This window comes from Xiphias gladius, chromosome 15 (assembly GCF_016859285.1).
Source record: "Xiphias gladius isolate SHS-SW01 ecotype Sanya breed wild chromosome 15, ASM1685928v1, whole genome shotgun sequence".
Classification (NCBI taxonomy): domain Eukaryota; kingdom Metazoa; phylum Chordata; class Actinopteri; order Istiophoriformes; family Xiphiidae; genus Xiphias; species Xiphias gladius.
Genome location: NC_053414.1, coordinates 24,897,384 through 24,922,116, shown reverse-complemented (window position 1 = coordinate 24,922,116; position 24,733 = coordinate 24,897,384). Strand labels below are relative to the sequence as shown.

General features: G+C 40.2%; 1 protein-coding gene across 1 annotated transcript; it reads right to left on the bottom strand.

Annotated features, from left to right (window-relative positions):
- Nucleotides 1-109: 109 nt before the first annotated feature.
- fgf8b (fibroblast growth factor 8 b) lies at nucleotides 110-4,223 on the bottom strand. Its single transcript, XM_040144785.1, has 5 exons — nucleotides 3,785-4,223; nucleotides 3,650-3,686; nucleotides 2,827-3,007; nucleotides 1,223-1,329; nucleotides 110-973 (listed from the first exon to the last, which is right to left on the bottom strand). Exons 1-5 carry the CDS (start codon nucleotides 3,841-3,843, stop codon nucleotides 677-679), a joined length of 681 nt encoding a protein of 226 aa, XP_040000719.1. The 5' UTR covers nucleotides 3,844-4,223; the 3' UTR covers nucleotides 110-676.
- Between the last annotated feature and the right edge of the window lie 20,510 nt (nucleotides 4,224-24,733).

Sequence of the window (24,733 nt, the reverse complement as noted above, 5' to 3'; positions counted from 1 at the left end):
GAAGAAGAAGGGAGAAAAAAAAAAAAACAACTGTTTTTGAGGGCAACCAGCATTGTATGCTAGCTTTCCATCGCAAAACAACCACACAAGAGAAAAGCCAAGCAGCATGTGAACTGATTCTTTAGTGGTTTTAATATACACTCTACAATAAATATTTCCATCATTTGACGTAATTTACATTTTTACAGTAAAAATATATTCATATATGTAGAAAAAACAGGTTAAAATTCCCCAAAATGGCCTCCTAAAGGCAAGATAGTATGTCAACTGAGACTCAGATGCTGTAACCACAAGAATATCCACAGATAGCTGCCATGTCTAGCTTCATTGTACTCCTTTCTCTTTTAAACATTCTTGCTCAGCTGGCTAACTTCTATCCAAAGGTTTTCCCTCATGTCCATTTAGTTGAGCTCTTCAGTCCTTTAACTGCCCCCTGATTTAATAAGAGAAAAAATATTTCCTAAAGTCTGTCTGAATTGGAAATAACTAACAGATTAGATAGTCAATGTTTACATACAATCCAGTACAAATAATTACATAATAAGTCCACAAAATGAGGCAAAAAGTTTATGGGCACTTGACTGTAAAAGTTGATTTCGCCGGGAGCTGTTGTTTTCTCTTGCAGTGGTTCTTCTGTGCTGGTTCATCCACAGTCCTCCCTCATTGGTTTCAGTCCTCAGCGGCCCCCTGAGCGTTGGTGATGGGAATGTTTAGTCCGCTTGCTGAAAGAGTGCACGGGGACAGGGAGAGGAAGAACATCAAACGGCCTCCTCTCACTCAGCAAGTGCCCCCTGGGTAGACGCTTCATGAAATGGGCCTCCCTCTGATGCTGCTTGGTCTTGGAGGCCTTCCTTGGACGGCCCTTGCGTGTGAAAGCCATATACCAGCCCTCGTACTTGGCGTTCTGGAGAGCCGTGTAGTTGTTTTCCAGAACAATCTCGGTGAAGATGCAGTCTTTGCCTCGTCCTTTCCGCTGTGAAAGAAAAAGGGTGGAGAAGCTGAGATACTTTGGACAATTCCCAGGAAGTGGAAACATCGTCTTTATTTCCAGATAATCAAATACCCTTTGAAACTTCAGGAAGGCTGCTCAGACAAATCTTAAAATCTTATTTGTTTTGGCTTCAAATGTATCTCAACAATGTGTTGCCATAAACTGCAAATCTGGAATAACATTTACAAGAAACAGACACATGCAGCCACAAAACTATGAATTCCAGATCACCTTGCCAATCAGCTTCCCCCTCTTGTTCATGCATATGTAGTATCCTGTCTTCACCCCTTTAATACGAATGCGACTTCCAAAAGAGTCCGTCTCCACCTCCAGTTTAGCTGCACAGACAAAACAAATCTCAAATAATGAGCTGACAGAGTTCTGACATGGTGCAGGCATGCAGATTATGATGTTACAGTGTGTGAGACAAATGAGCTTCTTTCCTCTGAATGTATTCTTTATGTGCAGTCGACACTGTAAAAAAAAAAAACTGGAATTACATCATGTCATCATTAAATCGTTTTGAGTGGGTCATGACCAGGGAACCAGAATAATGAAGATAATATATACATTTTATGATCCGGCGGCAAACTTTTAACAAAGCACGCAAGCCTTCCAAAATAGCATCAAATGATAGTGACTTTGCACGGCGTGATTGTTGCTGAATGTCTGTAAATGCTGTGCTGTGATGCAGTTCAGACTGTGGATAAAAGAGAGTGAGAATACTGCGGTCAGTGAGACACAGCCACAAGCACAGAGCAGCGGTCAGATTTGGGTCGGTTACAAGAGTGACACCCACTTAGGATGTGCAGCCAGTGTGTGCATGACTGACCGTGTGTTTGTGTGTGTGTGTGTGTGTGTAGGCAGAGAAATTTAAAAGACAAAAGAGCACACAGGAGAGGCAAGCAGAGGAAAAGGTATAAAGTGAAGATGCTGACTTCACCGCTCCTTATAAATTGAGTCATACATTGAGTTGTAAAGCAATGAAAATTCCTCATAAAATCAGCCTCCAAAAGGCAGGCAGAGAGAAGTGGATGGATGGTGGTGGCTGTGGTGGAAAGATGGCTAGACACACCAAAATCCTCTGGTGACAGGAATTATGCTCCCTTTAAGTTTAACAGTTTTTCCCTGCTGGAAGTAAAGAAAAAAGTCACTACTGAAGTCCATCATAGCAGGTGTCAAGGACTTTCTAGACCACCAACACACTAAAGAAATAAATTACCTTCATAAGGCAATATAAGATGCCACTAACTTTGTTTACAATTTCCACTGCTGTTTCTCCTGGCTCAAACAATTTTCCTACAGGCTGCCAAACACGACATAATTTATACTGCTTTTCAACACGGCTAAGCGCACCATTGAATTTAAACTATTCTCGTGTTTGTAAGGTGAACATGTTTCGTATTTTTACCGTTTTCCCGAGGTTTAAAACCATTGAGATGTAAGAAACGATGGCCTTGAGCTGTCATCGCTTTTTGATGGATCTGCCCATAGGTTTCAAGAAGTGAAGTTGCTTCATCGTTTCAGAGACAATAAAACACGCTTTCCCTAAATGGATTAACATATGTGGTTTGTTCAACTACCTATTTATTCAATTGGAAAACTTTATTTTAATAATTAATTATATACGTTACTTCGGGGAATGTTAAGCTAGGCTACTTAGCAAAATGTTCAAAAGTTTATTACATGACATATTCTCGCGATATTTTGCATTGGGCATTGCCCACGGCCTGTCGCCGGGTATACTGGTTTAATTGTCACTTAATGATTGTTTGTGTAATCACAACACACGTTCCTCTCTGCTGGCTTTATTCTTCGGTCATTTGTCGTCTTACCGTGTACCGCTCCGTCGTCTCCGTTGGCGTTGACCCTCTTGTTGGCCAGGACCTGGACGTGTTTCCCGCTGGTGCGGCTGTAGAGCTGGTAGGTTCGGGTCAACCGGCGGCTCATCCGGTCCGACAGCCGGCTCTGCTCGGTGACATGGTGCTTGAAATTTGGAGGAGACTGCACAGAGTTCTGTCGGACAATAGAGGAAACATATGTCATGAAATATGAATTGGCTTTTTTAATACCACAGAAATTTTCTTTGCTACTCGGGCAAGCCTGAAAATATTAACGTCGACTGTGAGGAGATAAAAGCTTGCCAGTCAAACAGCCAAGGCCCCGCTGGCCCACAGTTCATTATGTCGTTCATCATATTTAAATAATTCATCCAGCTTTTTCTCTTCATTTTCCATTTGTTTATAGATGTATCTTTTTGGTGATGCTTTCAGGGAACCTCGGGATTGGCATTTCCCTTTGAGAGGTTTTTTTTTCTTTTCTTTTTCTTTTTTTTTTTTTTTTTTTAACCACCGATTATCTTTCGTCTCTCGACTTCTTTTTTTTTTTTCTCATTTCAGCGTTTCTCCGTACACATGTGTTTTAACAATTACTTTTTAGGCTGGATCTTACCTCTTTTCAAGATGTTTGAATTGTTGCCAATTGCCATAGCACTCATAATAAAATGTTTTCATTGTTATTGCAGCCCATTGCAGATGTAGAGACGGTGGACTAAAAGCCCCTAAACACGGCGCCTGAATACCTGTTAAGTTTTACTAAGTTAGTTATACAACTTTAGGCAACATTAGTGCTTTTTATTGGAGTGAAAATGTGAGTTACCTGTGCATAAAAGCAAAGCGCCGTGAACTGAAGTAACCTGGGGGGAAAAAGGGAAACATTGAATAGCTCTAACCTGTTGCTTGAATTCAGTGAGTTACATAAGCAACTATGTTACCTTGACAGCTCTTTACTTACAGATAACCTAACCTCGATGTTCTCAGCCTCATCTTGTAATAGTTCAAATATTGCTTCATGAATACTCCACTGATTCGGTGCTGGAAGCTTTCGGAAACAAAAAAAAACAAAAAAAAAACCTTGACGGGGCTTTCAGCCCGGTTTTATCCCCCTCTTGTTACACGTAGAAGGTGATAGCCGTAACAATTTACAGATCCAGAGCTGTCAGGGTCCCATGCGGGTAAAGGATCCACTCTCCAGTCTTACTCATACATGAACAAGTCCAGGAGATTTAAAGGCGGTGCGGTGCCAATCCAAACTGAAAGTCCGGAGAAACTGTCGCTGTCACCAAGCCGCCACCAATAAATCCTCTGCGTGTCAAGCACACACTCAGTAATGAAAGTCTCGATTAACTTTTCAAGTCGAAATAAATCCTCCTTGACTTTCTGGGAGACAGCGGTGGCGGTGATTTGGATTTTTTACGCACGGATCTTTACGCATCAGCGGTAAAATGCGCATTGGGGATTACATAAAAATAAGTGATAAAATTAAAAAAAAAAAAAAAAAAAAAGTGTTGAATGAATTCCATGAGTGAGAGCACGGATTTGTTTGTGTTCTGTGCAGTTAAAGCAATGATGCCACAGCTGTCTATCTATAAGATGCGCACACAGTCAAACTCCAACATCAACCTTCCTCCCACACGTGTATTTCTTGTGGTTGCCTCCAGTCCACATACAGCATCTGTCTCCCTCTACATTTAAATACTTTAACTTGCGGGAAAGTCAATATCCTCAGCGAGAGCAGGCGGAGCCAATTTGAAACGGAATACTTGTTAAAAACCCTTTGCCTGCAACTTTTTTACCTTCAAATCCATAAACACAATATTCATCATTGAAATGTATATGATTAAACAACCTATAGGATGAAAGATGAAAACAGCTTCATTATGAAGAGAGGAGCTTATTTGTGAGACAATATTCAGGTTATATCCACACACAAAAAAAGAAACAAAAAAAAAATCTAATATCAGCATGTTTTCCAGACTTTTTTACTAAGAATTTATCCACAATCATACACATCAGTCTAATTCAGCACAGGTCATTATACTACAGTATTTTAATACATGTACAATCACACTGCACTTGTTTTTCTATAAGCACAGACATCCACATGGAAAAATTCCCTGGCATGTACTTAAGAAAATCTACAGTTACATTTCCTTATTCCCTGACAGCAGTTTAGAGGTTGTTTGGTGGTCCCTCAGGACAGACCTTGATGTACTTTTTCATCCTACATATGTAAGTAATATTTATTCCATGTGAACACATGACACAAAATGGTTTTCATATAACATCTAAAGCCTTTGCCTTGGATACAAATGCTCTCTCGCTCACAATCACTCTTCCATAACTTTTTACAATCCTGGTTTGATTTTTGAAAAGTGTGTCCTGGGCCTGGTGTGCTACTTTCACAGCATGGTTTCATGCACTACATCATGCAACTATGTTGTAATTATTCTTTGTGACAACAAAGCGGCAGGGTTTCCTTCAAGGGATCATGACTGGTACGCATTCGTTTGATAGGGAAGAGAGGGGATGGTTGTAACATCGGATACTTCGGACACTGCCTGTCAGGAACAAACTCTAAACTCAATCTGTTGATGCTTCTTTTAATCCAACATGTGAGGACAGTGGCTGTCAATGAATATTTTGAAGTAGCTTTTTCCCCTCTGAATAAAATATATATTTTTAACCCTAATGCCTACATCTACACACCCTCACAACTTCTATAATAAACTTATGAAATAATGGTTGTATAACTTTAATCTAGATTATGCGTTACCCGAAGATGTAACATTTTACTTCACATGTGTTAAAGCGTCTTTCTATTTGGTTTTGTACCAGAAACATGTAAGATGTTTGCACCAGATTTTGAAGTTAAATTTAGTTTCGGTATCTTAAATGAGCGAGGAGATACGGATGGAAACGTGAAACAATTGTTACATTTAACCCCACTCTTCCCTACTTTCACTGCATGTGCAGATGAAATAAACATTAAGATTGTCATTCACAAAGTGAGAAACGACTGTGACTAGGCCAAAACTCAGGGCACAAAAGGGTGTAAAAGCATCAAGCACTTCCTTTTAAATCTCTTCTGCACATCTGAGTCCTCATGACACCACGAGTGAAACTAATTTTAGGCGACAGAGTTTAAGTGCTAATCAACAGTATAAGTTTACTGACTCCAAACATCAAATCTGATTACCGCCCTAATGAGCCAAAACGATTTTTGGACTTGGGCTCTTACCTGTGAGGCTTCATAAACGCAGGCCCATGTTCTCTTTGTGAACAGTATGGGAAAATTTTGCAGACTTCACACAGAACAGCTGTACAAGAGTAAAATATAATATATATATAATTATGTGAGTTTGGTCAACGTCTTAGCTGTAAATCAGTCATTTTAGCCAGTGCAGGGGATTTAGGGGGTGAAAATGGACCTGCCTTATTAGTTCCAGTGGGACACGGCAACAAGTGATTTTGCCACCTGGAACAATTCAGCGCTTTGTTCTTTCATATTTTGACCCCTATGAAGCAATGATTGCACATCCTGATATGAAATCCACATGCATGATAATTAAAGCTGTTGAGTGTTTGTTTTTTTGTTTTTTTAATGAAGACCACACAATGACTCATCAAAAGTGCCTGCTTGACTGTCCTAACCCAGAGATTAGTTCACTCACGAGTCATTTAAAGAAAATTTGATTAAGATGCAGAGGAAACTTGGAGTCCTCCAGATGGTTAGTCTCTATGTATTCGAAACCTGCTGTAGCAGTCCACCGTACATAACTCAAACTTAAATTTCTCATTTAGCTTTGGGAGTTAAATACACATTATCAAGAGCAGAAAGATTTATTTTTATTCCGTGAAGTCACACATCATACTGAAGCTCATGTCAGATTAAAATTGGATGCATGAAGTTCCTGTGACTAGTGTCGGTTATCAGTACAGGGATTTGATGGAAATCTTCAATAATTATTTTTGTTGTCTACCTTTTAGAAGCCATGAATATATAAGTTTGCAACAGACTGCCAACTTATAATTCTATTTCTGTTTCATTCAAAACATGCAGATAAATGAACCAAAGCTATCCACATTATTTTATTGCATTTCATTGGCCTTTTTTTGTTTCCTCCCTAATATACTGGCCAGCTTGTGTCCTTGTCTACTCTTGTCATGGCTATGGGTCAGGTCAGCCAAGAGCAGACAATAACAGAAGTCATGTGTCTTTAGTGCTGGGAAAACTCCCTACAGTGTTGCCCACATTTTCAGTGGAAGTTGACGGTGACAGTCAGTGGATAAATTTGAGGAGAATTCAAATAAAGTTGAAAAAAAAAAAAAAAGCTATGATCATTGCAGTCACTTGTAAATGTGTATAATGTTGAAAAACACCTACAGTATATTAGGCCTTTTCTTTTTTAGGCAAAATGTTTTTGAGTATTTGGTTTGACTTGTTAATTAGTGATTCTATAAGATCAATGCTTTCTTTTTCTCTTGATGAATCATATATTGTTTGTGTGGCAGTCAATCATGTGAACAGGGTGAATGGCTTTGATAAACGTTCTCTAGGACAGAGAGATGTTTCTGATAGAAGAACGGTATTGATTGTGTCGAAAAGGTGCCTGTTGTACTGATACAGAACATCCACTGGCACCTTTCCTGAATCTTACCTGACCTCTATTCTTAAAGGAATAGTGTGACATTTTGGGGAAAAAAGGCTTATTTGCTTTCTTGCTGAGCATTAGATGAGAAGAGTGATACCACTGTTGTTTTTGGCATTTCTGACTTTATTTATTTTTGACAGGAAATAGCGGAGGGGGGGGGGCTTGACCAGGTGAGCTACTGGTGCACCCCACAACACGTCACTTTTAAGTCTCGGTTTTAGCTATATAGTAACAAACACGATATAATAGTGAGCATCAGAGGTGGTGTTAGGCATATTTTTCACCCTAGGGCAGTGCCATGCTAGCGGTTTCCCCTTGTCTCCAGTCTTTATGCAAAGCTAAGCTAACCAGCTGCTGCCTTTGTTTTCTATTGAACAAACAGACATGAGAGTGTTAGCAGTCTACTTATCTAATGCTCGACAGGAAAGTAAGTAAGCATATTTCCCCTAATGCTGAACTATTCCTTCACGCACGTTAGTCTTAGCTAGTCTTCTCACACACAGTATCTGCCCCACAGTCTTTACTGCTTAAGAAAACTTGACAGAAAACATTTAATTCAGCGCTTTAGAGTCAATACATCTCTTTTGACTTCACTACAGTCTACAACAGCCACTTACAATTTAGAAACAATTCCATCTCTGCAAACCTAAGTGACATTTGGTTAAGACGACCTGTCAGACGAGTTTGGCTAAAATTATCCAGACTCTACATGAAAGGTTCCTTCTGAAACATGATCAAAAGCTATCATTTATTATTCAATTTTTTACATACCTAACTGTCTGCTGCCTTACTCCTGAGATTTTCTGTTGACCAGCTTTTTTGGCCTCCTAATGAGTTTGAGAAGACTTGACACAGGTCCAAGTTTTGCCCCAGATCCCCACTCTTTTTCCTTTTCTCTTGGTCTCCCAATGCTGCTTTTCTCATTTGGATCACAGTTTGCTAATACAAAGCTTCGGTATCAGAGAGTGAGGTAGAAAAACAGCAATCGCAGGACGCTGTGAAAAGAAAGAAAAAACGGAGAGAGGAACTTTTTGGCAAAGATGCACATTGGTTATTCTTAGAAGAGGAGTGACTGAATGTCTGAAAAGGCCCCAGAGCAGACTACCATTCAGTGAGTGGTATTATTCCCCGTAGCTAATGTGAGACATAAAAATACACACTCTTGCATAAGGCAGAGCCAATGGAAAGGTAGACACCATAGAGGAAGAGAAAAAACAGAGTCAGCGAGGAAGACGGACAGAATATGAGACAGTGTGTGTGTATGTACGAGTGTGTGTTTGGGTGGAAAGAAAATGTGGGCTGTTGTGATTCGCAGTGTCATCTGGTAGCAGTGTCGCTCACCACCCAAACCTCAGCGGTTTTTGGAAGAAAAACTCTTCAACCACCTGTTGTAATTATGCCCTGCTGCTTTGTTGCAACAACGTGAACCACATAATGTGCCTTTGACCACTTCACCACACCAGTAACTTACCTTGAACTGGCTCGAGAGTGTGCTGGCTCACAAGTACAGCACTGGAAGTTACAATTTGTTCCTGGTGCGTTTGCAGGACGACGGGGAGGATTAATGGCATCCATTGTACTGATGGAATTAAAACACTTATATTCTTTGCTGACATTGTTTAAATTTTTGATGAAAATTCAACTGACAATGACAACTGATAGGAAAATTGATACCACCCTTAATAGGTCACCCTTTCTATGGAGCATTTGACCCCTGACCTTCTGGAAAATGGATGACAGTGAATTAGTCCAAAATTTAGTTATTAACAACTAATTCATTGTACAATTACAGACTCGGCTTTCGACATATTACCATTTAAACATGTAGATGACAAACTTACTTTTGCTGTAGTCTTATTAGACACGTGAAAACTCTTGACTCTTTATTAATAACTTGTTTAACACGTATAACTGCATACTTATTACAACTTATTAATAATTTACCAACATGGCTGGATTAAACTGTTAGAGGGTCCCAGCGCAGAAATTTGCTGTTGGGCCCCTTCTGAACCCCAACATACAACCCCATGTGCAACATGTATGTACCCTGTTACCTCTAGATTCCTACTCCTATTAGTCCACTGCAACCAGTACTCCTATGATGGAATAATACTTAATTTGTGCTAATTTCACTGCACACAATTTACAGTGTATTGTGTATAAAACAATAAAAGTCTTACGTTCATGACCCAGGGTCCATCTGCAAGACAAGAGAGGATCACAAGATTACTTAATAATAATGGATCCACTATAGTTGCTATTGTATTTTAGTGTTGCATAAATAATTTACAATTAATCGGATTACTAAAACCAGTTGGCATGCAGTGACCTGGGGCTTTTGTGGCCCCTCGGGGTATGGAGCTCCAGGGCAGCTGCCCACTTTGCCTGGTTGCTAATTATTAATTACTGAGTTTTATAAAAACAGACTTGATGGTTTACCATTTATAACAACATACTTGATGGTGACTTGTTATAAAGTATTATTGAGAAAGTTTTTTTCTCTGAATGAGGAGACTTTCTGGAGTCATGTAGTTACGTAGACGTGTTCTTGACTTGTATTTGAATATTTTGTATATCTCACATAACGTGCTTTCATATTTTGCATGATGAGCTGTCTGTGACGTATTTCTAGCCACTATCCATCTAGTGCCTATTTTGTTTTTACTCAAATAACAATTGACAAGAGGACATTGCCTGTCGTCCACTGAAAAGAACCAGTAACTAAGTTGGTACCTCCATGATTTCTCTTCCCTGAACTGTAAATTTCTCCTGGAGTTGTTTTCATTAATTCTGTCTTATTTTTAATCAGCTCTCATCTTAGAAATGAATTTGCCCTGATGGAAAGACAGCGTGAGAGGGACAGTAATTGTCCTGTACTGTGCCATTATTATGAGGTAATCAGGGTAGGGTGGGGTGGGGGTGGGGATTGGGCGGTCTGTCTACCTTTCAGTCACTCGGAGCAGCTCAGTCACACTGTGACGATTTGGTGAGTGTTTGTGTGTGAGTGCATATGTGGTGGTGTCACAGTGCCAGCGCCTGAGAAAATTGTTACAGTGAGAAAATTTGGAAAATCAAGTCAAAGTTCTCGCCACTGGATGACGTTTGAAGTACTTACTCGTGTTTTGAGCGGAGCATAGAGCTTGAATTCCTTTTTAACTGGATGAAATGACTGTCTGGGAATGACCCCAGTGTGTAGAAGTGATTAAGGGGACCCAATTTTGCCATAACCCAAATGTGTTTGCATAACGACTTTGAGTGGTTTTCCGAGTGATATTAAATAAAGCTCTCTGCTGCAGCTTTTAACAACAGCTGAGTATAGCAGTTCTGTTTTGCTATTTCTCTTGGAAGGCTTGTTTTTTAAGTATCTCAACAACAATCTTATCATTCAGTAAGTCTTAGATTACTCATTTGCCCTTGTCAGAACAGATGAAAATGAACGCAATGAAGACCAAGAGCCCCACAGTGGCATCCCCATCAATTCCCTGTGAAGAAAGGTGTTTGTGTGGCGTGAAGCGCTTGCAGTGAGGTAGAAAGCAGCAAAGTTGTTGTTGGCTCAGTTAAATCGATCTTCGTTCCCAGCAACTTCGATGTTTCCCCCGTATTTCACCCCATAACTCCCCACCCCGAATGGAGCGTGATTTACTGTCTTGTAAACACATAGGAAATAGCATTGAAAACGGTTTAACAAAGTCAATAAAAGCAGACATCATTCCTGGTATCAGGGGGTGGTGAGGGGGAGGTCTGGGGGGGCTGAGGGCAGGTATCCTCCCCTCCTTCTATGGTTTCCCCCTTGCTCACCCGTCTCTCCAGCTCTATCTTTTCTCCTTGTCTGTCATCTGTGGCCTCTCTTCCTTTTCTCCTTCTTCTTTATGTTTCTCTTTATCCCTGTTTTCATACCATCATCTTTTCCCTCCTCACCCTCCTCCAACCTCCCTCCTCTTTCTCTGCCTCTCTCTTTCTCTTTCTGCCTTTTTTATTTCATGCGTTGGGCAGTGGACAGCCAGAGCAATGGCTTTAACAGACCTACCTGCAAGGCTGCTTAGGGCGGCTCTTTCATCTGGGCTCTGGAGAAAGAAGCCCCCGGCCCTGAAACAGCTGTGTGGACCTGGGAGTGAGAGGACCATGAAAAACGCAGAGAAGAAAGAAAGAAAGGAAATTCACTGGTCCTCTGGGATTCATGCCTCCCCATGACCCTCTTTTGCTCTTTTTTCTCCTTCCCTCTTTCTCTCTCTCTTTTTCTTTATCTCTCTCTCTTGCTTGCTCACTTTCTAAAAAAGTTTTCCAGTTTTCAAGTGATACCATTTTGATTCTCCTTCCTCCTCCCAGTCTGTTCTTAGTTACTTCTTAGCTATTTCCTTAAGGTTTTCTCTCGTTACAACGTGTTTCCCTCAAACCTGAGACAACCCAGGTTTAGATTCACCTTTCCTCCTGCCATAGGTGCTCTCTTTCACCACCAAATCATCAAATTGCTTGAAAAAGAGTTGAGATGCAGGAACAAATCCTGGGCATCAGTGAAGGTCAGTGAAAAAAAGACAACGAACAGGACCAAACCCAGCTTTGAGATATATAATTCAGGAAATTAAACCATTATAGTCTCATAATAATTAATTAATTTTTTTAATTTTATGATTAGTTTTTTGTTTTATGTAATCATAAAAGGTAACAATAAAAATAAAAGCCATAGTCATTTTTATCTGCGTTACACCGTTAAAATTGTGTCTCGTCTTTTATGGGTTTAATCAAACATTTTTGCCTGGACCACAACTGTGGGGCCAGTGCTATAAATGTGAATGTCCTTGACTGACTGACTGACTAAGTGCTGGTGTTACACCATTGGTCAGCTGGCCAAGTGTTGGAGATTCGTCATTGGCTCTTTCAAAATGAAACAGTTCCTATTGAGTCATCAGGGGGGTGTTTACAGGCAGTGTTGCCAACTTAGCAGCTTTGTTGCTAGATTTACTGACTTTTCACAGACATCTAGCGACAAATCTAGCGATTTCTCGGTCAAACCTTAGCAACTTTCCATAGTAGAGAGTCTCCAGTATTGCCACATGAGTTGGAGGTAAGTCTTTCCCTCTGCAGGCACACCTCTCTCCTGTCTCATTCAGTTGACCACACAGCAGCTGATATAGATGTGAAGCGTCTAATTTTCTCTCTGTGATCATTTTATAAGTAGATATAGCCAAAATCACAACACAGCCGTTGTCTTTAACTTATGTGTGTGGTGATTTTGTCAGACGACGTTGCGGTTATGAAATCAAGATTATATCAGTGCAGAGCAGGAGCTTGGAAATGGCTTGGAAGTGGCTGCTGATTAACATGTAGTCTTAACGGACCATGTTTCAGTCAGTAGTTCATACTTGTTCCTTTTGTCTGACAACAGAAACGGAAAAAAATCAATTTAAAATTAATTTGTGAGCACTAGGAGGCAAAATGCTCCAAGTAATAGAATCACAACCATGATAAACAGAGTGTCATTACCATCCTGTTGGATGGTCTGGCTAATTGTTGAGTGTAAGTACATTATTCAGTCTCTTTTTAACTCTTTTTTGGTCTCCAATACTGTCCTGAGGGAAATGTCTGGCTTTTTAGCTTCTTAGGTAATAGCTAGGTACTTGACTTTCTTCCCCAGCCTCTAGTTTTCTTCAGCTGTCTGAAATTTTGTGCTGGACAAGTAGCATGCAATTAGACTGAGTGTTAATTCTCAGTGGGGTCGCAACTAGAAGCAACCCTTTCACAATACACATTTGAACGTTTGAAGTTTTACTCACCTTCATCTTTGACAAATCATTCACAGCTTTAAAATAAAGTGCATCTAAACTTATATGTAGCTATAATATAAATTGTATTAATGGTTCAACTGAGTTAATCAATTCTAGATGTCAATTTCAGATTTAAATTTTACCTCAGTGTATGATTGTTTATGTAAATCACAAACAATCATGTTAGTGTGGCACACTGGCACTATAATAACCCTGGTTTAGGGCTCTATCATGCACATGGCAGCAAACAAAGACTAATGGACAGTTTTCTCATCTCTAGCATCAATGTATTTCAGCCTTAGCTTCTGAAAAATAAGAAAGAGGAGCAAGAGTTTTGGAGATAAACGTAATGTCCCTCATGCATCATCACCATCAGTCCACTCTGTGGTGAGATCACCGTCCTGGTTTTAAAATTCCTCACACTCCTCCAAGAGGTGGGGTATAATAAAAAAAATGAGCAATTGTGAGAATCCATACAATCCCCATGGGTGCTGCTCAAATATCTTCTCTGTTTTATAACTGCTCAGTTTTAGCCTTCCTAATCCTGTTGTTGCCCGTCTGTACATACCAGCCACACTGTGCACTGCCTGTATTCGCTGATTTGTTTGTGTTGGACAGTGTTATGCTTGCTGGCATGTATCAGTGTAGTGACTTGGGTTCATGATTGCTTTAGATTGCCGTAAGTGTGCAGTTAAGGCAATCTAAAGTTGTAGGATGTGTATCTTTAGCTGATGTGTGTTTGGGAATAAGAGCAGTCATGTACACAGACACTGAATTTGGTGTAATTGACTTTCCTTGGTGTGCTGAACCTCCTAGCTAACAAGTGCCATGTGTGTTTTTTGTGGTCGCATCACTGATGGACATTTATTCCAATTAATATCATGTGTGAGCCATGTGTGTTTTCCCAACATGCAGAATATGTTTTGCTGTTAACAGTCAAAGTCACTTGTCGAACAGTTAGCTTAGGTTGGCATAAATACTGGAAACAGGGGGGAAATAGCTAGTGAGCTAGTCAAGTCAGTCTTATCTATATAGCTCAAAATCACAAATTACTGCACAACATTCGACACCCTCTAACCTTCTCCATTCAGATAAAGACAAACACCCTGCGAAAAACTCTTTAACAACGAAGAAACCTCAAGAAAAGCAACAGGAAGAAATCCCTCTACCAAAGACTAAGCTAACAAGCATTACCCTTTTTTATTTAATCTGTGCAAAAAGCAACCAGTGGAGACTTTTTCACTTCAGTTTTTGTACGGATTAAACAAACAAGATATGACGTGTTAATTAGTTTAGCTTTAGAGGTGCTGGTAGGCAGTTTTTTTGTAACAGAGCCCAGCTAGCTCTTTCCCTTTGCTTCTTATCTTTATGCTAAGTTAGCTTTCAAGCTGCTGATAGTAACATAATTTTTACAGTAAAAACATGACTGTGGCATTGATCTTCTCATCAAACTCTTTGCAAGAAAGCTAATAAGTGTATTTCCCAAAACGTCAAACTATTCCTTTAACATCTACTGTGATTCTGTGTGAGAAGTTTTAACTATTTAAACTTTTTCCGAAAATGGCAAAACATTCTTTTAAATTAGTTTCTGTCAGCTTGTATACCCCACAAGAGGCACACGTTTATTAAACTGGGTATATTTTGAAACATATTGCTACTGCTAATTGTACTGCTTTCTTCATAGTATCCTGAATCAGACAGCACACTATATCTTTGCTGTCTTTTCATCATCATCATCTTCTTCTTCTTTAATACATAACAAAATTATATATAAAAAGACATGACCATACAGTAGCAATATTACACTTTTTCATGTCATTCGTGCAAAAAATACCAAAAGTACAAAAATGCTCTGTGACGACAGATAATTTCCCGTTCTTTTGCATTAAAACAACATCGATATTACCTAAAATACCAAGAAGAATCAAGTCACACGTTTTCCATTCCCTTACTGTCAAGTGTTTTAAAGGCCACTTAACAGAGGGAACTTTAATAGTATCATAACACTTGTGGATTAGTAGTTAAGTATTCCAGCAGCACCAGTTCCCCCTCAGTTTAAAGCCAACTGTAAAAGATGTAAAAAACTGACCTGTGAATCACCTGGTCCTTCTCGCTCTCCTCCCTCCTTCCTACTCTCCACCCTTCCTCCCCAGGAGAGCGAGACCGCAAAATGTGAAACAAAAAAGGAAGATGGAGGGATGAGAAATATGGGTGGAGGGGGCGGCTGTTGGCACAGGGGGCTGAGTATGGCTGATAACAGAGTGAGAAAGCAGAGAAGGAAAGTCCACTTTAAAGCAGGGGGGAAAAAAAGTAGTAGAGAGTGGACTGGGTTGGTGTTGAGTGCTGTTATGTTTGTTTAGTCCCCTTCAAAGGCAAGCTTAATTATTTTACCATGCTGTGCCTGCAGAGACTGGAGGATTCATGGGCTGCTCTCAGCCCCTATCTCTTCCAACCAACTTAGGCCTTAACCCTTTGTGTCCCAAAAAACCCTTAAAATGTTCACATTCAAGAGGACATAAAGGTTTATATGATTAACCCAAACAATAAAGATTCTATAAATATACCATTAAGATGTCGCTTTTAATTTTTTAAAACTATTTAATCTTTTATGTATTCCAACTCCGGGATCCACTTGGGATTGATAAAATGTCTCATCCCATCCCAAAGACCAGGAGCCAGCTGATGACTGAGTATACACACTTCCTATCCAGCCCAGCAAATCATCTTCACAAACATGAATCACTGTCTTAGGCTGGACTGATGCTTGCCTCCTACAGAATAGTTTGCTTTTCACCAGTGCGTGCAACAAATATGAACAAGAAGCAGGCTAATAACAGTGTCACTGTATGTAAAAGTGTAAGTGTTAAAGGAGTAGTTTGATATCGATACCACTCTTGTTCTTGTACTGTAAATATGAAGCTGGAGCCAGCAGCAAGTTAGCTTAACTTATAGCATAAAGGCAGGAAACAGGGGGAAACAGCCTGGCTCAGCCCAAAGGCAACAATATGCCTACCGGCACGTCTGAACCTCACAAACACATTATATTTCATTTGTTAATTTGGTACAAGAACCAAAGTGTAAAAATAATGAGTTGTGGTTTTATGGGAAGTAAAACCACCAGGCACAGTAATTCTGTCACTGTGCCGGGCCAAGAAACAAACAAGATATAATGTCTTAATTAGTGAGTTGTAGAGGGGCTGGTAGGTGGATTTTGTTACTTGGACAGAGCCATGCTAGTTGTTTCCCTGTTTCCAACCTTTAATAAGCTAAGCGAACTGCTGACTGTAGCTTCATATTTTACGTACAGACATGGAAGTGGTATCAATCTTTTTCCTCTAACTCTCCAGAAATTATTCCTTTGATGACAAAACACCATAGTGCGCACACACAGACTAGTCTGCTCACTAATGTTTAAATCTGTGATCACTACACTCTTGCCTCTGCTAAAGTTAACAGCCCCATTGGTGAGACAACTGTCCTTATAGCCAGCCTAGATGCAGTGTTGCTCTCATTACTTCGTTGAATTGCTGGATGGGTTTGGGCTCTATAAATATGTCGGGATAGAGTCCAATAACCCGTTTAAAGTCCTGACACATAGTTGAGAAACCAGATTTTACATTATTTGAAGTTCTTTTTAATTTAAAAGATGTGGTAAAGCCTTGCATTTACTAGATATTTGACACATTCATAGCACATCTATGAACATACCATTTAACATCTGTACTCTTCAGTACATCTGGATCATAATAGTTTAGACATGACTGCAGCTGTACTATAACTTGGCTGAAAGTGCGTACATTGGGAAAAACAGCCTATTTTGAGATAATAGAAAGATAAAATTCTTTTTTTGGTCATGTGATGTTTCAGTGAATAAAACCTAGGAATGAGGAGCTTCATAGAGGCTTTTTATAAACACACACACACACACACACACACACACACAGCATTGGTGCTTTTCACTCCATTTTTACAGCTGCAGTATCATGTACAAAAACACAAGGATTTAGAACAATGAAACTTAGTGACTCCATCAAATAAATTGTATAACAAGAATAGTGTCAGTGATCTTGTTCCTTCAGTCCTGGCAAGCACACAGCAGATCACTTTACATCAAATGGGAATGCCACTCACGTAAGGAATTTATATGTATTATTACTATGGTCTAGACAGTCTAGGACAAAGGCCGTGGAGATGTAAAGTTTGACCTGCTCCATAAAAGAATGAACTATGCAATATGGTGAAGGTGTCTGCAATGGAAAAAAGTGTATGTTAACAAGGAAATCCTATTTTTCTCAAAAATGTGAAATTGAGAGTAATTCCATTTTTCTTCCCCAGTTTAGTGTGACTGTGTCTGAAACTGACTTGAAACAGGAAACAATATTTAAGTATAAATCAGGGCACATTGCTCCAGTAGTATCAAATGCATTAATTTAAGAAAACCTTTCAAGAAATGTAAGTATGTTCTATCTGTATTTACAATGAAGATATGTTAAATTGCTTCTCCCCACTGGCAGATTTTTGCAACCTTCTTTTTGAGAAAAATAATATTTTTAGAGCCCTAACTAGATTAAAAGGCTTGTAAGATTTCCTTTGGTGTGACAGCACCCATGGTGATTTTTCTGGGAATACCATTTTCTGCCTAATAACTACCAATAATACAGACTAAAGTTCGTCAGAGTATAAAAAGAAATAAATACTCTCAGGACTTGCAAAGTCGCTCCCTCTTCTGCTGAACAGTTCCAGATTTTACTTCTCAATGGCATCACAGCTTTTAGGCTTTAAGATGTGGTTTTCTGACGATTGAGTCGACCTGTTAATTGTCACATAGACCGTATTAACAAATAATATGAACCTATCAGAGAAAACATCATCACAACAAATTACTAGCTCACCAATGTGCCTCACCTTAGAGACCTTTTATTTTTTGCTCTAAAGGCTTATTAACTCATTACAGTTAATAACTTTATGTGATGCCTTGAAATTAGGACTAGAAAGAAAACAGTCTATCTATAGTACATATCAAATGTATTGGGTTATAGCGAGTTCTGGAATTTACAGTAACCTCTTTCAACATTTCTCTAAAAATGATATATCAGAACTTCGCTCTGAGTAAGCAGAACCCCATTGATGTCCAAAGTCCATGTCCAATAAATTAACAGACAGTGTTACTTTTAATCCATAGGATTAAGGATTAAACCTCCAAAGGATTAAGTTTAAACCTCCAGGAATAAAAATAAGTATTTGCCCTGATGAAGGTCTTCCAGCTCCAGGGATGTCGTTCTGTATCTGACCCTGCTCTCTAAACAAAATTAAAAAATGGATCACTTGACCACTTGTCACTAGACAACATACAAGTTTCTGTTGGACAGGGTGCATGAAGAGCATCATGGTAAATACAAACATAGGGGCTTCTCAATATACTGGAGGAATTTTTAAAAAAAACCTATGTGAACATAATTAATAAGAACTCATAACTTTTCATATCTTCTTTATTGGACACACATTTGATTTACAAATTGAAAAGAAAAATCCCTTCTGATAAATTAGATTTAATATTTGAATATTATGGCAATATAGGGGGACGCCTATATCAGTCCATTGGTCAGTTGGTCCAATACTTAATCTCAACAACTATTGGATGTATTGCTATGAAATACAGTCCAGACATTCATCGTCTCCAGAGGATGACTCTCAATGACTTTGGTGATCCCCTGACTTTTCCCTTAGCACAACCATGAGGTTGATATGTGGTTTTAAGTGAAAGGTCTAGACAACTGATGGATGAGTTGCCATAGAATTTGATAAAGATATTTATGTTCTCTTCAGGATGAATTGTAAAAACTTTTGTCTTTCACTTTCCACATAGCACCACCATCAGGTCAGTTTTAATTTGTCAAAAATAATGTGGTTTATGACTAAATGCCTGGAAAACTGATTACATTCCCATCAACCTTATGTGTACTATGTGTTTAGTACTAATTAGCAAAAGCTAGCATGCTAACACACTAACCCAAGATTGTGAACATAGTACACATTAAAAATGCTATCTATCTATCTAATATTATGTTACTTATGTACACTGTTATGTACACTGTAAGCTGTCATCTTATTCTGCCAGCTCTCCCTGACAAAGCCAGTATTTATACTGCAGTAAAAGTCAATGTCAAACCCAGCAGTTGCGTCATGGAAACAGGACCCCTCCACTCTTCTCATTGTCTTCATATTTAACCTATCTCTCCTTCTCTTCCTTACTTTGTATCTTTCCTGTCTTTTCCATCTCCAAACTCATTTTCTATCTCTGTCTTCTATGCCCCCCCATTCCTCCTTCCTTTACCCTCCTTACTCTCTTCTCCTACCATTTATCTGTCTCCCTGCTCCCTGCTGTTACACCCCCCCCCCCCCCTCCTCTTCCCTGTTCCCCTCTTTCCTCTGTAGTCTGCAACCTGTGGAACCAATTAGACCTTGTAAGCCGGGGCCTTTTGCCCCAGTCGTGCGGTCGGTTTAACCTACTGCTCCAAAAGGACCTCGCCTCATAGTGCGACCACCATCACCTTGCCTGCCTCAGTGGGTGGGTTTGGGACGGCGGGGTGGGGGTGTAGCTATGTGACCGCAGGAGCTCAGGGACCACCAAGCCTCTTTTGAACCACTGTCCTCAGTTAAAATGTGGATTGTTGGGTTGACTTGTTTTAAAAGAGAAAAGATGAGAACTAATGGAAGCTAGGATTCCTGTGACTTCTGAAATGTCAGTAACATGAGATACTGTGAAATAAACTGGAATCTTTTCTAGTCCACTATCTACTTCTAGTCCTCCATCTTAATCTTTTCTAGGTTATTATGTTGCGAGGTAGTTAGGATACGATTCATCCTCTTTAGGGGTAAACAAACTCCTCTTTTAGCACCAGACCGTCTCCTTTCACCCTCTTTTCACCCTCACCCCAACTGCCAGGAATGCTTTTAACAATTCACTGTCGGACGCAGAGCAACATGGGATGCTGGGAGATTGTCGCATTCCAAGGGGGAGCGTTTTTTAGTTGCTCTTCACGTGTCAATCAGCGACACTATCTCCTTGTCACCCCTTTAACCCCCCCCCCACACACACACACACACACACACACACTCGAAGACACACAAACACCAACTCTGTGAGCCTGCAGCCCCCTTAGCTGCGTCTCAGTTTAAGGACACAGTCGTCAATGTGTTAAGAACCTAAGAATGCAGGTCTTATGATGGGTGTAGGACACACAAACATACTTTTCGCAGACTTCAGACACAGGACTCTTCCACCTCCAACATCTGTGATGTGGGTCACTGAGGAGCACCTTTCCTCTGGTGACAGGTCTCTTTTAACAAGGCGCATCTGAAAAAGGAAAACTCAAACTATAGGTCTCCAGCCTCATAACTCATCTCAGCTAGTTAGTTTTTTCCACATATGATGATTTTGTGCAGGTTTGGGTCTAGACTCTTAACTTTCTGGCACTTTTCTCCATAGAAAAGATACAAAATATTGCAAGATCAAACAAAATATGCAGCTTTTTGTAGCTTGATCTGAAACGATGAGCAGAAAATTGGGTCACAGTGGTCACACATACACACACAGACACACACACACACACACACACAATACAGAACAACTTTCAACATCTCCCCTCCTAACACACACACATCCTCCCCCGTACAGTTGGGATAACAGTCATGGTGAAATTCCTTGGCACATTATCAGTGTGTTGAAAGCACCTGACTGGTATGTGACAGTGGCAGTTAGTGACAGTTCCCCTTTAAAGTCGGGGGGGGGCAGGCGGTGGTGGTGGTGGGTCAGGGGGGTAAAGGGTTGATCCATTTGATACGAATCCTGCCGAATACTTGACAGGAGCTGTCGGTGAGCTGAGGGGTGGGTGGTGCTTATCGATCAAACACCCCTCCTATCTGCCATGCTGACCTTCGTGTCCCGAGGAGGAGTGTTTGGGTGGGGAGACTGTAATGGTGGACAGCAATGGGTGGGGGTTTTTCTTGTGATTGTGGAAGTACGTTCGTTACAATACCAGAGTTTATGTGCAGAAAGATTTGTCATCAGTGTATTTATGTGAATGTGTTACTACTCAAAGTTTTCAAAATTACTTTATTATCCAACTTATACAACTGACATTTAAGATTCAAACTAATTAATTTGAACCGAAAATAAAAAATACATTTGACATATTACTGAGTTATTTATAACGTTTATAGTTCAGGAAAAATGGATGACAGAGAAGTTCTTTTTATTCTAAAAATATTAATGCATAATGTATTAAAACTTCAGTTAAAAGTAAAAATATCTGCATCCAAGTAAAAGATTTATGGTAAACTGTACTAAAGTACAAAAAGTAAAAGCATACATCATGAAGAAATTCGTTTGTCTCTGTAACAATGCAACATTATTGTTAAGCTGTAATACTACAGTATCACTGGTTTAACTACAACACAAACTGATGGTGTTGCAGATTTTTAAAGGACGGTAATCAGGTGAAAGGACATTGGGGGCTTGGTTTTGAAAAAAATGCAGATTTTCTCTTAGGAAATGATATTACTAAACAACTGACAAACGCCTTTTTCTATTATTGATTAACTTCCCAGTTATTTTTTTCAATTAACCAACTAATTGTATAGCGGGTCAAATGTTTGAAAACAGCAAGAAAGAAAAAAAAACCCATCACAAGTAATTCAAACCAAGCCTGCATGTTCAAATAGCTTGTTGTGTCAGCCCTACAGTCCAAAACCCAAAAATTAAGATACTGCAAAGAAAAATGCAAATCCTCATATTGAGAAGCTAAAAACAGCAAATATTTGGCATTTTCCCAAATTATTCAAATTAATCTTAATTCTCAGCTCAAATCCCAACAAACTGAAGACTGATTTACCGACTTTGCCTCCCTGTAATGGAGAGAAAATAGCTTATGGATCTGTAATAATTCAGCCAACACATTCCTATTTGTCACACTGGCTTTGTAAACTCCAGCAGTGCATCATACATGAGCTAATATTTAATGGTATTTTTTAAGCCTTATGTACTCTGTAAAATTGGTACAGCTGTCAAATAAATGTATTGGAGTCAAAAATACAATATCTCCCTCTGAAATCTAGTACTCTACTAAAAGTATTGAAGTGTCTGAGAATATAATAAAGAAAGTAAAATACTTATTTACCAGTAAATAAGTGAGTAAAATATTTCCAAAAGGGTTCAGTGCCTTAGTAAATGTGCTTAGTTACTCTCCAACTCTTTTTCCAAACCCAGCCAACTTGGATTTGAACCAATGACAAGCCTGCTTTTCTGACCTCCAGGCTAGTGCTGCCCCTGTTCACACACACACACACACACACTGCACATGAAAATCCCTCCACTATTAGTATAATTATTTCACGCTTTCAGATTGATTCACCAATTAACAGAGCCCCAAGTCTAACTCTATCATTCAAATCACTTTCACACTACATACAGTATGAGCACTAACAGGATCTACAGTGATCCTGAAAACCATCTTTTTAACTAAATCTTTCTTCAAAATCGGGCGTAGTGCCACGGTTTTTATTTTTGCTGGAGAGGTGGACGCCGTGCATCAAACCAGCAGCATGCAAAGGGCCGAGGAGAAAAAAGTGCGACAGAGGGACACCCGGTCATCTTGTGGTTGAACAAAACCAGCGTTTAACCTGGACAATCTCTGGCCACTGGTCATTACGGCACCATGCTGGGCCCGCTTTACTGCTGTCAAAACACTGCGCTTGGCAGGCACTGCACATAACTGCATGTGACTAGAGAAAAAGTGTGTGACTTCAAAATGGTGGATTTGATATGGATGTTTTGAATTTCTAATCATTTTGATGAAGCATCCATGTGCAAAATGGCTGTCTCTACCTCATGGTTAAGTCAAAAGCAATTTAGCTTTTTCTATCAAGTCAAAGTGTGTGAGCGTGGGGGAAGCAGCAAACTGAACATATGGGGTCTGATATGCGGTTACTTGGCTCCCCCTACTGTCTCCTGGGTTCTTCACAACTCCATGAGGGCTCTGCACTATATGACTTTACATCACTGCAGAGGAACGGCTTAGCTTATGTGCTGAAGTTGGATTTGTAACGGACAAGTGGATTCACAGGCAGTTAGATAAATACTTTCCATCACGTCTGTATTTCCGTGCGCACACTTCTTTACAAGCCACTGAGACACACATCCTGCCTCTTCCGTCCTCACACTTTTCCCTACCTCTCTCCTTCCCGATCTATAAATACTCTCTCATCAGCACAGGTTGGCTGCGAGAGGCTTCAACCCCGGCCTCTCTCCATCCAGCAGAGTGGTGATTTATGGGGGCTCAGGCTGACGCTAACCTTGCACTTGGGCCCTGGCAGTATAAATAATGGCAGGTCAGTGGCGGATGGAGGGGAGAGACTCTCTTTCTCCACCTCTGTCTCTCTCTCTCTCTCTCTCTCTCTCTCTCTCTCTCTCTCCTCTCTGTCCTGTTATCATCAGTGTGATGGACACATCATCATCATCTCCTGGGAGTATAAATAGTGCTGGATCAGGTGACAGTGCCAGCCCTGGCCTTTGATGGGAGCTTTAATTTCATGCCTAATTTCTCTCGGCACAGAGAGGATCGATGCTGCCCTGCTCGTGCTCCCCATCCCTCTGCTTCCCTCTGCTGCAAAGACAGAGAGTGAGGAAGGACAAATGTTCACTGCTGACTGATGTGCATGCACCGAGACATTTAGCTTACCTGTAAACACACATATGTACGGACATCCGTCACAGGGCGTAAACATGCTGACAATTATAGACAAATGCCAGGGCAAGAAGCATATGCTGAGATCCTTTTCTGCACGCACAGATGACTTAAGCCAACAGTACAGCTGGAACAGATAGCTTTGGAAATAAGAGCAACAAGCAAAATATAGCTACCCACCTGTGTGTTGTGTGTGTGTGTGTGGTGATAAATATAAGCCCTCTGTTCCCGCTCCCGGCCCCAGGGAGGCATTGAACTCTAGCCCCTCCATAATGACTTTGTCTACCTATCGATCCGGCTATGATCCATGTACTGTAATTCTTATATCATCAGCCAAGGCCCCAGCAATAACTCCAAGTCATATTTCGGGGCCTCCCATCCACTTGACAACTTAATGATGCAGGGGTCCTTGCCGAGTTTGGACTTTTACCCCCGCCTCCTCCTCTCCTTCTCTTTTCCTACTGCTCCTTCCCCTGCAGGGCTCTAATTTCTCCTTGTTCTTTCAGACTAATATCAGCAAAGGCACAGCGAGGCTGTTCTCTCTAAGGACTTCCTACTCTGAACCACATACAGTATCTCCTCCTTTTCACCTCTGTGTTCTTGCAGTATAGTACAGGGTTAGTGTCTGGGACTGCTGTGCATCTGTCTCTGATTTGGAGCACAGCCCCTGCAGGCTCCCGAGGAGACTCAGGCGTTCCTCTTTAGACCCTGTTCTTTTTCTCCCTTTGAACCGGGGCTATAT